The sequence below is a fragment of the Apium graveolens genome, unplaced genomic scaffold (assembly GCF_009905375.1).
Source record: "Apium graveolens cultivar Ventura unplaced genomic scaffold, ASM990537v1 ctg6835, whole genome shotgun sequence".
Lineage (NCBI taxonomy): Eukaryota > Viridiplantae > Streptophyta > Magnoliopsida > Apiales > Apiaceae > Apium > Apium graveolens.
This window is the reverse complement of record NW_027419821.1, coordinates 10,221-25,695: the sequence shown is the minus strand read 5'-3', so window position 1 is coordinate 25,695 and position 15,475 is coordinate 10,221. Positions and strand designations below refer to the sequence as shown.

At 33.0% G+C, this 15,475-nt stretch overlaps 1 protein-coding gene across 1 annotated transcript; it reads left to right on the top strand.

Annotated features, from left to right (window-relative positions):
* The first annotated feature begins 5,125 nt into the window (after positions 1 to 5,125).
* On the top strand, positions 5,126 to 5,686 carry LOC141703599 (uncharacterized). The gene has a single exon (XM_074507068.1). The coding sequence runs from the start codon at positions 5,126 to 5,128 to the stop codon at positions 5,684 to 5,686; it is 561 nt and encodes a 186-aa protein (XP_074363169.1).
* Positions 5,687 to 15,475: the final 9,789 nt, after the last annotated feature.

The following is a 15,475-nucleotide window of genomic DNA, read 5'->3' as shown; positions in this document are numbered from 1 at the left end:
AATAATCGAGACTTTTTATTCAATAACATAAACTCAAATAAATATGTTTAGATTAAGCCCAAGCCCAACAATATTGGTTGCAAAAGGATATGCTCAAGAGCACAAGATAGACTACCATGAGATTTTTGCACTAGTGAGATGTTGGAAACTGTTCGTTTGTTATTGGCTGTGTCAACCAAAAATAATTGGCAAGTTCATCATTTAGACGTGAAAACAATGATTACTGAGTCGCTGGAGGTGTGCGACTCAGCCAAAGGGATATGTAAAGGAGGTTAAGAACATTTAGTTTATAAGTTGATTAAGGTAATTTCACAGCTTACTAAAATCTTTTTTATCAAAACTAAAAATATAAACAAAATATGCTTAATTTTTATGAAATATTCAAATTTTACATTAATAAAACAATATTTATTCTGCTACTTAAACTTGAAAAGTGAATATACTATAGTACATATCAATTATACACCAAACTTATATAAACATACATTCATAAAATTTCAAATTAATGTGACTATTTCAAACAAGTACGTCTGTGCATTTTTAAGAATTAAAACTGAAATGTACTCTCTTTGTCCCCACCCTAACATCGTCCCACCAATTTTTAACATGTATGTAAGAGTAGTTTTTTAAAAATTAAAGTGTAAATGTACTTAGCATCTCACCCAATTGTTAATGTGTTTGTGGGAGAGTGTTACGAAAAATATTTTAAGATTAATGTAAAGTATAATTATATTATTTTAGAAAAAAAATAAAAGTAGAATATTTTAAATATTTATTTAAAAAATAAAAATAAAAATAAATTATAGAGATATATTTATATTTATGTTAAAGTGTGTGTCAAACACAATATCATAAACATTAACAATTGGATGGGTGAGAGGTGGGGGTGGGGGGATGGTGGTTGGGCGGTGGGTGGGGCATTTAGAGAGTAAATATTTTGACACAATTAAATATTAGTGGCCTCTTCTGCGTTTGATAAGAAAAGATAAATGCATTACTACCAAATATTAAGTTACATAATTTTTAAATATTTTAAATTACTCAAATAAAGACAAAAAGAAGTTGTTGATGGTAACCTTTTTATCTCTATCTTTAATCATAATGACAAAATTGAATGCTTCTGCATGTAAATTTAAAAGTTTATGCAGATAATGTCGTCATAATTTGACTTATTATGATTTTATAATTTGACTTATATATTATGATTTTATTAAAGATTGTTCACGAACATATTTTTATAAGTATTTAGTAGGCTAAAACATTTCATTGCTACAGAGGTGAGTATAGGCTCCAGCAGATCGTTTGAAAGAGGTATATAGCTTTTAAAATTGTGTAGCTAGTTTTGTTGTTGTGAAATTATGCTTTTTATATTTAATCTTAAGATTTTATTTTTGTGCTTCTATAATTCTCATTATTTGATAAAATTATTATCTATTGTTGTATTGAATTCTATGTTTTGTGATTTATATATGTGCATCTTAATTCTTGTGGATCATGTTGATGGTAAACTATTTATCTCTATCTTTGATTTATATATGTTTTTTAATAGTTCTTACAAAGATTATTGAGAAGGATTTACATGTTAGATCCATTAATCTACCTCTTTTGTCAATGGACCTTTTGAAAGAAATGATACTTTTCATAAACCTTTTGTTTTTTTTGCAAAATTGTTACGATCTATATCATTTAACAAATTCAAAGAAGATTAGGTGAGGAAGTGTTCTTTGAATATAAATTTTAGCTTTGTAGTGTGTAAGTATATGTTTATATTTCATTCTGCCTCAAACGGAAAATGGTTGTTTAAGTTTGTTAATTAATAGGCACTTTTCGATTGTGTACGAAATTGAAATTCGATTTGTAGTTTTCTAAGTATAAGTTGCATAATACTGTTGTAGTCCCTCTCATTTTTTTACAGTTTTTACGTATTTGACACGCATTTTAAGGCGATTATAATGTATAGTTTCATAATTTATTTTTGAAATTTTCCTTTTCTGTATAAAAATATGGCCATTATATTCTTATTTAGAAGATTTTTTTTTTTAAATGTTGGCAACTATACTTTTATAAGAATCTTAAACTGTGTGTAGAGTTGAATATAAAAAATTGGATGGGACTTGAGGAGTAGTATAACGGAAATTGGATGGGACTGAGGGAGTAGTATAACGGTATTTAGAATAATTTTGATAGTTTATCATGACACTCACATTGTTCTGTTTTTTTTAAGTCACAGCTCAAGCCATTATTTTTTCTTCAACTTCTGTTTTGTGCCACTTTGATGAGTTACTTAGATTTTTAGGAAATTAAACAAATGGATAAGGGCAAGGCTGTTATGGAAGAACAAATGGACACCCAGGTAAGCCTTTTGTTATATATATGGAGATATAGCAGTAAAAAATTACTAAGCTTATACTTGAATTACTAATTACAATTTTAATATAAACTTAGTCTACATATAATTTTAGTGTAAGCTATTTATACTTGAATTACTAATCACAATCTTAATGTTTAGTCTACATATAATCTTAGTGTAAACAAATTAGTCTAACTATCTTATTGTCTTATTTATTAAGAGGTTTTCTCAACTTTTTGGTTCTTCCCTTTCTACCTATTAAATAAGTTACTTGTTTATCGCACTCCTTGTACATTAAAAAATAATTTTATTATAATATAAATTCGATCATCCAAACTCAAAAGTTACAATTTACAATGTTTAAACAAAACATATTACAAACCTGCTAATATCTTAACTTCTCCAATATACCATCCACACCTCTGTTTCATTAACCTGTAGTTGGCGAATACATAGTAACCTGAAATTTTTAATTTAAAAAAATGGATCAACCTAAATAAGTCCAATAATTGTGGAGAGTGTAAAATAATATTGGGTACTAGTTTTGAAACAATAACAAAATTACAACTAAGTACATTACAAGCAAGTAAACACTTACTCTCCTAACAATCAACTATAGACTTGGGAAGCTCCATACTAAAAACGGACCTGACAACAAGTCCTCCGTGTCAATTTCTTGTATTTTAATTTTCATTCCATAAGTGCAAAATGTTTGTTTAAGTTTGCTAACTAATGGATATTCTTCTAGCTGTGTGTACAAAATTGAAAGACCAATATTTAGGTTTTCTATGTATAAGTTGCATAATGTAATGATGTTTTGATTAGTTTTACTAGTTTAATGGTACTCACATTGGTAATTTTTTTATTTAACAATGTTACTATTTAAGTTGTAGAAAGTCATTGTTTTTGCTTTAAACAGATGGAGAAGGGTAAAGCTGTCGTGAAAGAACAAATGGACATGCAAGTAAGCCTTTTCGTGCAAGTATGTAAATTTATATAATGATAATATGCAGTACTCTTGTAAAGTTAACATCCTGCAATTGCTTTGAGAGTTTAAGTGTACCTAAAACTCGAACAGTACCGGAGCTGGTATGGGAGCTACAGACTCCATTAATATTTTTAGGCTTATCCAATGCCAATATTACTGACACTCAAGTTCAGAGCATTTCACAGTTTCTGCAGCATCGATTTTTATAAGCATTCTGAGTTCTGACATTGCATTGTCTAAAAAAAGATGTACATCTACATGCATATATAGTACTTTAGTAACAGAATTACAAAGCATAGATTCAGAAGTGCATTGCATTGTCGAACAAACAAAACATTCATCATGCACTATTCACGTTGCACATACTTGGGATTTGGCTTAGTTGCCCGTTGAGACAATCTAAGTTGCAATATTATAATTGCAGATAATATTTATAATTATAATTTTAATCTAAGTTGCAATTGCAGGATGTTTCCACTTTAGATGGAAATTTATATAATGATAATATGCAGTACTCTTGTAAAGCATACATTTATAATTGACAATTATTTACTAACTTTATGCTTGAACTAATTACTAATCAATTTTGGCAATTATGGTATCACTCCAGGTTTTCAAATTACAAATTTATGTTTCAATTATTAGTTATCTAAGTTACAGCAGCTATGATATCACTCAAGATTTTCTCTCCTTTTTCTCTCTCTTTTCTACCTATATATTAATTGATATGTATATCTCTTCCAATTACTTTTTTAGATATTAAAAGAAAAACAAAACAATGCTCTATCATATGAAGTTGTACTGTAACATTTTCATGCTTTTATATGTGGTAGGAGTGATTACCTACACTGTACTAAGATACCTATAGAGTTACAACCTTAAATAACTTAATATCTTTATTAGAGTTGAACATGTATTGTAATGTCAGGAGGGTGATATGTCGCGAGCCTCTCTTCCACCAACATTGATCGTTCTCTCCTCGGATACCCAAAGGTTTGTTACCCTTAGGCCTTCATATGATTCCAAATTTTTATCTGAAGAAAAATGTAAGGGAATATCCAAATTAGTTCTGTCATTCTTTTTTATAATTAGTGTTACAAATTAGTTGTAGGCCGAAAGAAATGACAATAGCAGAAGTGCTATTTTTTTGCTAAATTAAGAGATGTATTAGAAAAGAGAATATACAAGGGAGATCTCCCATGCTCTATAACCAATTCTCGAGATAGAAAGCAAAACTATAAGCTGATTACATCAAAATAAGATGAGGCCTATTATATACTACTCTAGAGAACCAAGTTGAGCTGTTAAGCCTGGTTTAACATCAACTAGAATACAATCTATAGGCTTCATTGGGCCAAAAATTCCTTTGTCATGGGCTCGGCATGTTAAAAATAAAATATATTTTTGACTATTAATATATAGAATTGTGTGGAAGTCTCTGAAATAATCTTGATACATGTATTAGTATCTTGGTATATGTATTAGTATTTTTCTATGTTCAATGTATTGGTGTAGGTACATATAATCTCTGGATACATGTATCTTGGTCAAGTGATGTCTATTGGAGTCTAAGAGTTATCTAGATCTTTCTATGGAGTCCTATATAAAGCCTTGTACCAAGTCATTTGTAATCAAGTAATTTTTCAAGTAATACATTTCTTCTCCTAAATTGTCTTGAGTGAGTTTGAGTGAGATCCTTTCTTCCAACAAAGTGGTATCAAGAGCCAAAAATTCTACTTCTACTTGTCTTCAAAGAATGCTTGTGTGGTGTAAAGAAGAAGAAGATCATGGAAAATGGAATGTCTCAATGGCAAATGCCAAAGTTCACCAAAGATAATTATGAGAATTGGTGCATTCGTATGAAGGCGATCATTGGAGCAAATGATGTGTGGGAAATTATGGAGAAAGGATTGGAGGTGCCCGAAAATGAAGCAAATTTGAATCAAGATCAACTTCAAGCCCAAAGAAAGAATGATCAAAAGGCGATCATGATCATTCATCAATGTTTGGATGATTCAATGTTACAAAAAGTGACTTCCGCAATAACGTCAAAGAAAGTTTGGGATACTCTCAAATCTTCTTTTAGTGGCGATATTAAAGTAAAGAGAGTTCGGCTACAAACACTTCGTGGCGAGTTTGAGGCTTTGCGAATGAAGGAATCCGAATCAATCTCATATTATTTTTCAAGGGTCTTGACCGTTGTCAATCAAATGAAAAGCAATGGAGAAGAGGTAAGTGATGTTCGTGTTATTGAAAAAGTTCTTCGTTCACTTGACTCTAAATTTGATTACAAAGTTGTGGCAATTGAGGAGGCTAAAGATAACAAGCCCATGAAGAAAAAATGTTAAAGAAGGAGCCAATTGAACAAGCCTTACAATCAAAGTTATCTTTTAAAGATAATGATGGAAGGTATATGAGGAACCAAAGAGGTCTTGGACAAGGACGTGGAAGAGGATTTCTATATGGACAAAGAAGAGGTCGTGGCCAACAAAGGGAGGAAAGTCAAAAGTATGAAAGATTGTACGAGACAAGAAATTCAAGAGGCCGTGGAAGAGGAAGAGTTACACCAAGGTATGGCAAGTCAAATGTTAAATGCTATAATTATCAAAAATTTGGTCACTATGCTTCCGAGTGTCACACTTCAAAAAATCAAGTGGAGGAGAAAGCTAATTTTGTTGAAGATAAAGGCAATGTTGATGAACCCACTTTATTTCTAGCGCATAAAGGAGAAGTAAATTGTGAAGATAATTTGTGGTATCTTGATAGCGGCGCAAGTTATCATATGTGTGGCAGTAAAAATTTGTTCGTGGATCTTGATGAGAAAGTGAATGGAAAAGTTACTTTTGGAGACTCTTCGGGAGTGCCCATCAAAGGCAAAGGTAACATCTTAATTCGCTTGAAAAATGGAGATCATAATTTTATTTCAAGTATTTATTATGTGCCTAGCATGAAAAATAATATCTTGAGTTTGGGGCAACTAATGGAGAAAGGCTATACCATCACCATGAAAGATGGATTTCTCAATTTGAGAGATTCTAATGATAATTTAATTGCAAAGGTGCATATGACGAAGAATCGTATGTTTATTCTCAAAATTCAAAATGATGTTGCAAAATGTCTTAAGGCTTGTGTTGGAGATTCTTCTTGGCTTTGGCATCTTAGGTTTGGGAACTTGAACTTTGATGGACTAAATTCACTATCAAAGAAGCATATGGTGAATGGATTGCCTCACATCAACCATCCAAACCAAATTTGTGAAGGATGTCTTTTCGGAAAACAATCAAGAAAGAGCTTTCCAAAGGAATCTATGTCAAGAGCAAAGGAGCCACTTGAACTCATTCACTCCGATGTATGTGGGCCTTTTAATCCTCCATCTTTTAGTAAGAATTGCTATTTCTTGTTATTCATTGATGATTTTAGCCGCAAGACATGGGTGTACTTTCTCAAAGAGAAGTCTCAAGTTTTTGAATGCTTCAAAAAGTTCAAAGCCCAAGTTGAAAAAGAGACCAAGTATCAAATAAAAGCCATTCGTTCGGATCGAGGAGGTGAATTCAATTCAAAGGAGTTCTTGCAATTTTGTGAAGCTCATGGTATTAGACGACCCGCAACGGTTCCAAGATCACCGCAACAAAATGGAGTCGCCGAAAGAAAAAATAGGAGCATTCTTAACATGGCTCGAAGCATGCTAAAGAGCAAGAATATGCCTAAGGAATTTTGGGCCGAAGCGGTAGATTGTGCCGTCTACTTGTCAAATAGATGTCCCACGAGAAGTGTTAAAGACATAACATCGCAACAAGCATGGAAAGGAAAGAGACCATCTATTGCTCACTTAAGAGTTTTTGGAAGCATAGCTTATGCACACGTCGATGATGAGCTAAGAACAAAGTTGGATTATAAGAGTGAAAAGTATGTGTTTGTTGGCTATGATGCAAGAGCAAAGGGGTAGAAACTTTACAACCCCATCAATGGAAAGATTGTTATTAGTCGAGATGTTGTATTTGACGAAGAGAGCTCATGGGATTAGAGCAACACATAAGAAGATTATAATTTCTTCCCATTTATTGATGAAGAAAGTGAAGAAAATATCACTCCTCCCACATCACCACGAGCAACAAGTAATGGACAAACTCCTTTATCTTTTTCAAGTGATGATGAGGAGACACCACCAAGACGTTATAGAAGTCTTGGAGAAATATACGATGAAACGGAAGAGGTTCCCGCTATTTCCAAATTAACACTTCTTTGTCTTCTAGCGGAAACCGAACCAACAAGCTTCAAAGAAGCCGTGCAAGATGAAAGGTGGAAGAAAGCAATGGACGACGAGATTGAGTCTATAAAGAAGAATGACACATGGGAGTTAGCAACACTTCCAAAAGGACAAAAAGCTATTGGTGTAAAGTGGATTTATAAGGTGAAGAAGAATGCCCAAGGTAAGGTGGAAAAATATAAGGCAAGATTGGTGGCCAAAGGCTACAATCAAAGACATGGAGTTGATTATGACGAAGTTTTTTCCCCGGTTGCAAGAATGGAGACTATAAGGCTAATCATCTCATTAGCGGCTCAAAATGGATGGAAAATTCATCAAATGGATGTGAAGTCCGCTTTCTTGAATGGTGTTCTTGAAGAAACCGTGTATGTGGAGCAACCATTGGGATACATCGTAAAAGGACAAGAAGGAAAAGTCTTAAAGTTAAAGAAGGCCTTGTACGGATTGAAACAAGCGCCGAGGGCTTGGAATAATAGACTTGACAAATACTTTCAAGCTCAAGGATTTTACAAGTGTCCTCATGAACATGCTCTATATGCCAAGGTTGCTAAAAATGGAGAATTTCTTCTTGCGTGCTTGTATGTGGATGATTTAATATTCACGGAAAATAGTCCAAGTATGTTTGAGAAATTTAAACAAGACATGACAAGAGAATTTGAGATGACCGATATTGGGCTTATGTCATATTATCTTGGCATTGAAGTAAAGCAAATGGATGATGGAATACTAATATCACAAGGAAGCTATACAAGGGAGATTTTGAAGAAATTCAAGATGGAAAATTGTCAAGCCGTAAGCACCCCCATTGAATGTGGAACGAAGTTGTCGAAATTTGAAGAATGTGAGAAGGTTGATCCTACATATTTCAAAAGTCTTGTGGGAAGTTTGAGATATTTGACATGCACGAGGCCCAACATACTCAATAGTGTTGGACTTATTAGTTGCTATATGGAGGCTCCAACAACAACACACATGAAGGCGGCCAAGAGAATTCTTCGTTATCTCAAAGGCACAATGGATTATGGATTGTTGTATCATTACTCAAATGAGTTCAAACTTGTTGGTTATTGTGATAGTGATTGAGCCGGTGACATTGATGATCGAAAGAGTACCACCGGATATGTATTCTTTATTGGTGACACATCTTTTTCATGGAGTTCAAAGAAATAACCCATTGTTACCCTGTCCACTTGTGAGGCGGAGTATGTGGCGGCGTGTTCTTTGTTTGTCAAGCTATATGGCTAAGGAGAGTTTTGGAAGAGCTCCACATGCCACAAAATGAGTCCACGGAAGTATTGGTTGATAACAAGTCGACAATAGCTTCGGCCAAAAATCCGGTCTTTCATGAACGGTGCAAGCACATTGATACAAAATATCACTTTATTCGGGAATGTATCGAAATGCGTGAATTGGAGTTGAATTATGTGAAGTTCCAAGATCAAATTAGTAACATATTTACAAAGCCTCTCAAAAGTGACGCCTTCAACAAATTCCGAAGTCTACTTGGGATAGTCAAAATTAAGGAGGGGTGTTAAAAATAAATAATATATTTTTGACTATTAAAATAATAGAATTGTGTGGAAGTCTCTGGAATAATCTTGGTACATGTATTACTATCTTGGTACATGTATTAGTATTTTTCTATGTTCAATGTATTGGTGTAGGTATATATAATCTCTACATACATGTATCTTGGTCAAGTGATGTCTATTGGAGTATAAGAGTTCTAGATCTTTCTATGGAGTCCTATATAAAGCCTTGTACCAAGTCATTTGTAATCAAGTAATTTTTTTTTCAAGTAATACATTTCTTCTCCTAAATTGTCTTGAGTAGGTTTGAGTGAGATCCTTTCTTCCAACATTTCTTTCTTGCCATAGCTGGCAAAAAAAAACCTGGATGAAACCAAGAGCTACACTACTCTTGGCTCTGTCCTGAATATGCAGCATGTGGTTGAGAACTTCCAACCAGGTGTCGCCAACAATTGATAGATCTAACTTATACAACAAGTCAGGGGGAACAAAACGACTATAGTGGCAGAGCAGAAATAAGTGATTATCAGTCTCATTTACTGCATAAAACAATGATAATTTCATTACGTATCAAGATATGATAATCAAGCAGGAAGATATAATCATCAACTGCATCATGAAACTTCATTCACTTTATTTTACAACAATCAACTGAATCCAAATTTGACAACAACGAACCAAAGCCTCTACCAAAAAATCAAAAACCAACTTCACTAAAACCCAAAGTAACTAAAGAATATGCATCACAGCCTTTGTGCTGATATGGGCAGCTTGTAGTTGAAAAATTACGACCCCTTTATTTTTCTTATAATAAAGTTTCCATTTGTTTTATAGGCTCAACACTCTCTTCATGAAACTGTCTTTTATTATTGCTAAACTGATCTAATTGATTCTGCATAGCGAACAAGATCCAGAAGAGATGAAAAGAGAGAAAAGAAAAATCGCATCTCGTGAATACAGAAAAAGAAAAAAGGTATGCCTAATACATGTTCTACTGTATGTTTTTAACGTCTACTACTATAAGATTCATAACCATATTTTATACCAGAACCATGTCGAGGAACTTAAAGAACGTTGTCATTCTCTTAATCTTGAAAACAAGTCTCTTACAATAGAGAATCAGCAACTAAAAGAAAAGCTCAACAAAATTGAAACTGATTTGGCTCTCGTCAAGGTATTTCTTTAGTTTGTTTATCTTCCTTCAGGTCACTTGCTTACATATAATATTTAGGCCGTCTGAGAAAACTAACCATTATTGTTGTAGGAGGTGTAGAATTTTAACTGATTATTTATATATAAGTATATATCTGTATACTTCTCACTAGTAAAACACAAATCACACACACAGATTTGCACACCAAAAGATCTACTTTTCTTTAATCAATGATACAATATATATAGAAATGAACTAAGGTAGTGGTAGCTATAAATCAGGAAAACTAGTAATGGGCCTAACAACTCCTACTAATCCCTTACCACTTATTATGAGTCCTACAATTTCTCCACTAACAGCATGACCAAGTCATCAACTCAACAAATCAAATAAGAAAACATTATTAATTTACTACAAATAAAAATAAGTTTAAGATAATTTTTCAACAATCTCCCCTGTAATCTTAAACTTACCTGAACAAAATTTATGAAGCACTTCTCTTCATTTTCTTCATTTTATGATGCACTTCTCACCACCATCTCTTCATTTTGTGATGTACTTCTCACCACTATCAAGTTTGATGCACTTCTCAACAAAAATAATTTTTTTGTTGATGCACTTCTCATCAACGTCATTTTTGTTTGCTGAAGCACTTCTCTCCTGGTGCACATAATCACCCACACTTCTAAAACAAAATTTCTTTCATAACCACTTGTGCCATGTTATCTTTCTCATTATTTTCACTGCTAAATTTTCTCCTTAATTTTTTTATCATGCTTCTCTTTCTTCTGCCCATGCTTCTCTCTAGTAGACTTTTTTCTTGATACCTCATTAAATATAAATTGATAAATTTTTTGATGCCATTAAATATGATAAATAAATACTTAACATATGTATATATAGGTGTATATTTTAAAATATCTCACAAAGCCCTAGATCATGACGCTCGGATACTAAGTGTAGAATTTTAATGATTATTTATACATAAGTATATCTGTATACTTCTCACTAGTAAAACACAAATCACACACACAGATTTGCACACCAAAAAATCTACTTTTCTTTAATCAATGATACAATATATATAGAAAGGAACTAAGGTACTGGTAGCTATAAATCAGGAAAACTAGTAATGGGCCTAACAACTCCTACTAATCCCCTGCCACTTATTATGAGTCCTACAATTTTTTCACTAACAGCATGACTAAGTCATCAACTGAACAAATCAAATAAGAAAACATTATTAATTTACTACAAAAAAATAAGTTTAAGATTATTTTTCAACAGGAGGACCATCATTACAATTCTAAAAATTTGAGATGAAAATGTTATTAACTTGTTACATGGTCTAGATCATGATGACTACAGATAATGTAATGATAACTATATATATATATATAGTATCACATTTGATTTTGTAAATGAGAAGATGACCTTTTATTAGTTGTTGTGGCACACCTTTGCCCATCCACACAACTTCATCCGTCCATGAGACCATGATTATATAAAGTTTGATGCCTTAAATGATTAGTGTCAAAATTAGGGTACACTTCTGCAATATAAAATTTTATTTCTGCCCCAGCTAATATTATTACATAATTAAGATAAATTCATAGAACAAACATGCGTGTGCACGTTCTCCTGCTTGTCATACTGAATCTCACATGAATTACTAACAATGCATGGCAGGATAAGCAAATTCAGGCCATGAAGATTTTGACTAGTGGTTTGCGCAAGTTGGGGGACTAGTGCAGGATAAGCTAAATTTATTGTAGCTTTCAAGTGTTGCTTTATGTAATTGACCGTGTCTTACAATTAAATGTGTTTTAAGTTTTTGTTGGATCATTATGACATATACCCAGAGTTTGGTCTGGTGAAATACTCTTAACTAGAGAATTAATTGATTAAGAGAATTATTATTAGTCATTCAAAATTTTCTGCATTAGTAGGAGGGTGATTGTCAGTCCACACTTCCATTGTTTAATATCTTTTTATATATGCTTTGTTCAGAACCAAGCTTAGGAAATGCAGAATTTCTATTTTGACAGTATTATTAGATGCTTTGTCAGCAATGTATTTAACTTTGATACTCTTCTAGTTGTGTCTCTGCAAATTGGTTATTCATACCGTTGATGATGAATGGCTACTTATGTTCAAAATTACTAATAATGACATTCAAGATAATGAGAGTAGGGACGAGAAAAATAAATTACATGAAAGGTTGTGATTCTTGTGGAGGTCAAGCATTTTTTCCAAAGAAAACTTTACTCAGTATGTGGCAACAAATCTTGACGCTTCTCTTGTCACTTCTTTCCAACCATGTTCCTGACACAAGAAGCTTATTTTGTAAAATAGAAGAAAATAACGGCATTGAGAATGACTGTTAAGTCAGATTCTGATGAAGATGACACTACAACTCTAAATTCAAAGCTAAATATTAATAAAGTTGCAGATAATGACGCAAGTAAGGAGGTCACTGCATCTGGACTTTTGTCAAAGAGGAAAAGGATATTGCTCAAGGTGCAAATATACATTACTCTCCTACACAGTCTACTTTTATATAGAACATGAATCATCAGGAGCTATTCCTCTAAAGGAGGCCAATACAGATAAAGATGCTTCTATTCCTGATGTTGGTGGAATTCTTGACAAGTCAATATCTAGTCTTGATGCTGGTCAACCTGGTACTGACAATTTGAAAAGGAAGACAAAAGATAAAGTTGTATATTACAGAAAGAAATCAAGATATCAATCTCCACAGAAAGGTTACAACACACAAGAAGTTGAATCTCAAAGGGATTCAACGGGTGCTAATGACCTTATCACATAAGACCCACCTTCTCAAAGTGAAGGTTCACACACTGCTATTGGAAGGACAATTCCATGACACTGCTGAAGGAGGTTCTGAATAAGTGGAATTTGATATTATACCACACACAAAGGATAAAGAAGCTCATCACGATCATAGAGCTGAGTTTGATACTTTATTGAATGATTCAATATTTACGATAACCCAAAAAGAACCCTTAGTTCAAAGGGTTGAAGAAGCTTCAAAGCGTCATGCCCTACAAGAACGATCAAGTCAAAGTCTTGATGAATGCACCACTACGACTCCCGATGATGCTGCATATGCTAACACTTCAATATTTCTTGATCCTAAGGTTGAAATGGTTGCTGCAAAGAAGAATACTATTGTTATTCTTGTAACTCCTCTAATATCCATTCATATGGATTCTTCTGTTGAAGGTACATATCTAATTAGTACTATTATTTTATCTGCTATTATGACTAAAAATAGACCCTTGTGTGAGGATACCCCTATTTATATAACTGTAGACCACTCTTTCTGGCCCTATCTTATTTCTTCATTTGGGAGTGATTTGAGCCTTTAAAGTGGGAGTTTGGGAAAATAATTAGTGAAAAATTAAGAAACTGAGAGATCGTCTTTTATGCTGGAAAAATGAGAGGTAGACTTGAGAGCGAAGTCTGGGACTTTTAGTGCCTTAAATATTGCTATTGAAAAGTGATATATGTGTGAGAAATGATGAGATTGTTTTAAAATAATAAATAGATTTAAGGGTCTTTCTATTTCATCTACACATCAGGATAAGAAAATTATCAAATCTAAAGTTGACCTAAAACTTAAGGGTGTAGTAGAACAGTTCTCTCATATGATGATCCTGACATGCATGCCACATCCTAGTGATGTTGCTGATAATAATGGTGATGATAATGATGTTGCAGGTAATATAGATGAGATTCTTATTAGAAGTTGTCCCACATCATTTGTGGGAGGGGAAGATGACTAGAATATAAGCATCCAGATAACTCTATTATTATGAGATCTTTTGGGAGGTACCCAAAAACAAATAAGTGCGGGCGCGGCCCAGAGCAGACATATCATACCAATATGGAGTTAGGCCTGCTCAGCAAAAGCCCAACAAGTGGTATCAGAGCTTCAAGTTGTAACGGTCCATAACAATCTCAGAAGGGCTCCCAAATAGGCCTAGGGAAAGACAGATGGGCTAACCCAATATAGGCTTAAGGAAAAGGCAGGTGGACCTTCCAGTATGGGCCAATGGGGAGGCAGAAGGCCAGAAGGCAGGTGTCGGGCCCGATATGTGAAGGGGGAGATTATTGGGAGTTGTACCATATTGTTTGTGGAGGGGCAGATGACTAGAATATAAGTAGTTAGATAAATCTATTAGTATGAGCCCTTTTGGGAGGTGCCCAAAACAAATTCTTTCGGGATCGGCCCAGAGCGGACAATATTATACTAATGTGGAGTTAGGCCTACTCAGCAAAAGCCCAACAATTCTAAAATCTATGATCAAAGCCTCTAAAGCTTATATATTTCGATTCTCTCATCTTGCCTTGATGTTGTATTGAAGATATTAAGACAACATGAATGGAACAATTCATGGAGATTGTCGAGTGAAAATATCTCTTATCAAGTTGTACATGTTCATGCTGATCTGACTCCCAATGCACTTTCAAATCCAGATATGCAAACTATTCTAGATGCTACTACCACTATGCTATAAATGGGCTACTATAATGCAAGTGTTAAAAGCTTAACATTAGTTAACAAATTATTGTTCTATAGTAACACCTCTCAATTAGTGTTACAATAGCGATAAAGCTAATGTTGCAGAAAAATGTAACACCAATACCGTGTATCACATTAGTTACTTTTTAATTTTGAAAAATTGAAGTGAATATATTTTCATAAAACTTGTATTAAAATTATATTTTGTATAATTAATTAATCATGCATGAAAAGTATAATATAATACATAATATTATTAATTTATCATTCAAAATTTTCTATTGTGTTCCTCAATATAGTATATATGATAAATTATCTAACAATATCATTCATTAATTTTATATGACCAAACACATCAAAAATGTGTCCCACAAAAAGTTTATGTTCATGTTCGCAATAATTTCTCATTTTTTTTACACAACTTCTAAATATATTTATCACTAACTTCTCGTTGCCATCAATCAAGTAATTCATTTTTTTGTGATAAAAAGATTAATGAACTCAAGTTTTAGGGAAACTAATTATTACAAATAGTAATATCCAATATCAATTAATTTCATATTTATAAAATTATAAAATAATAGTATTGTACTATTATGTATAATATACATCACATTCACAAAATATTTATAATATTAG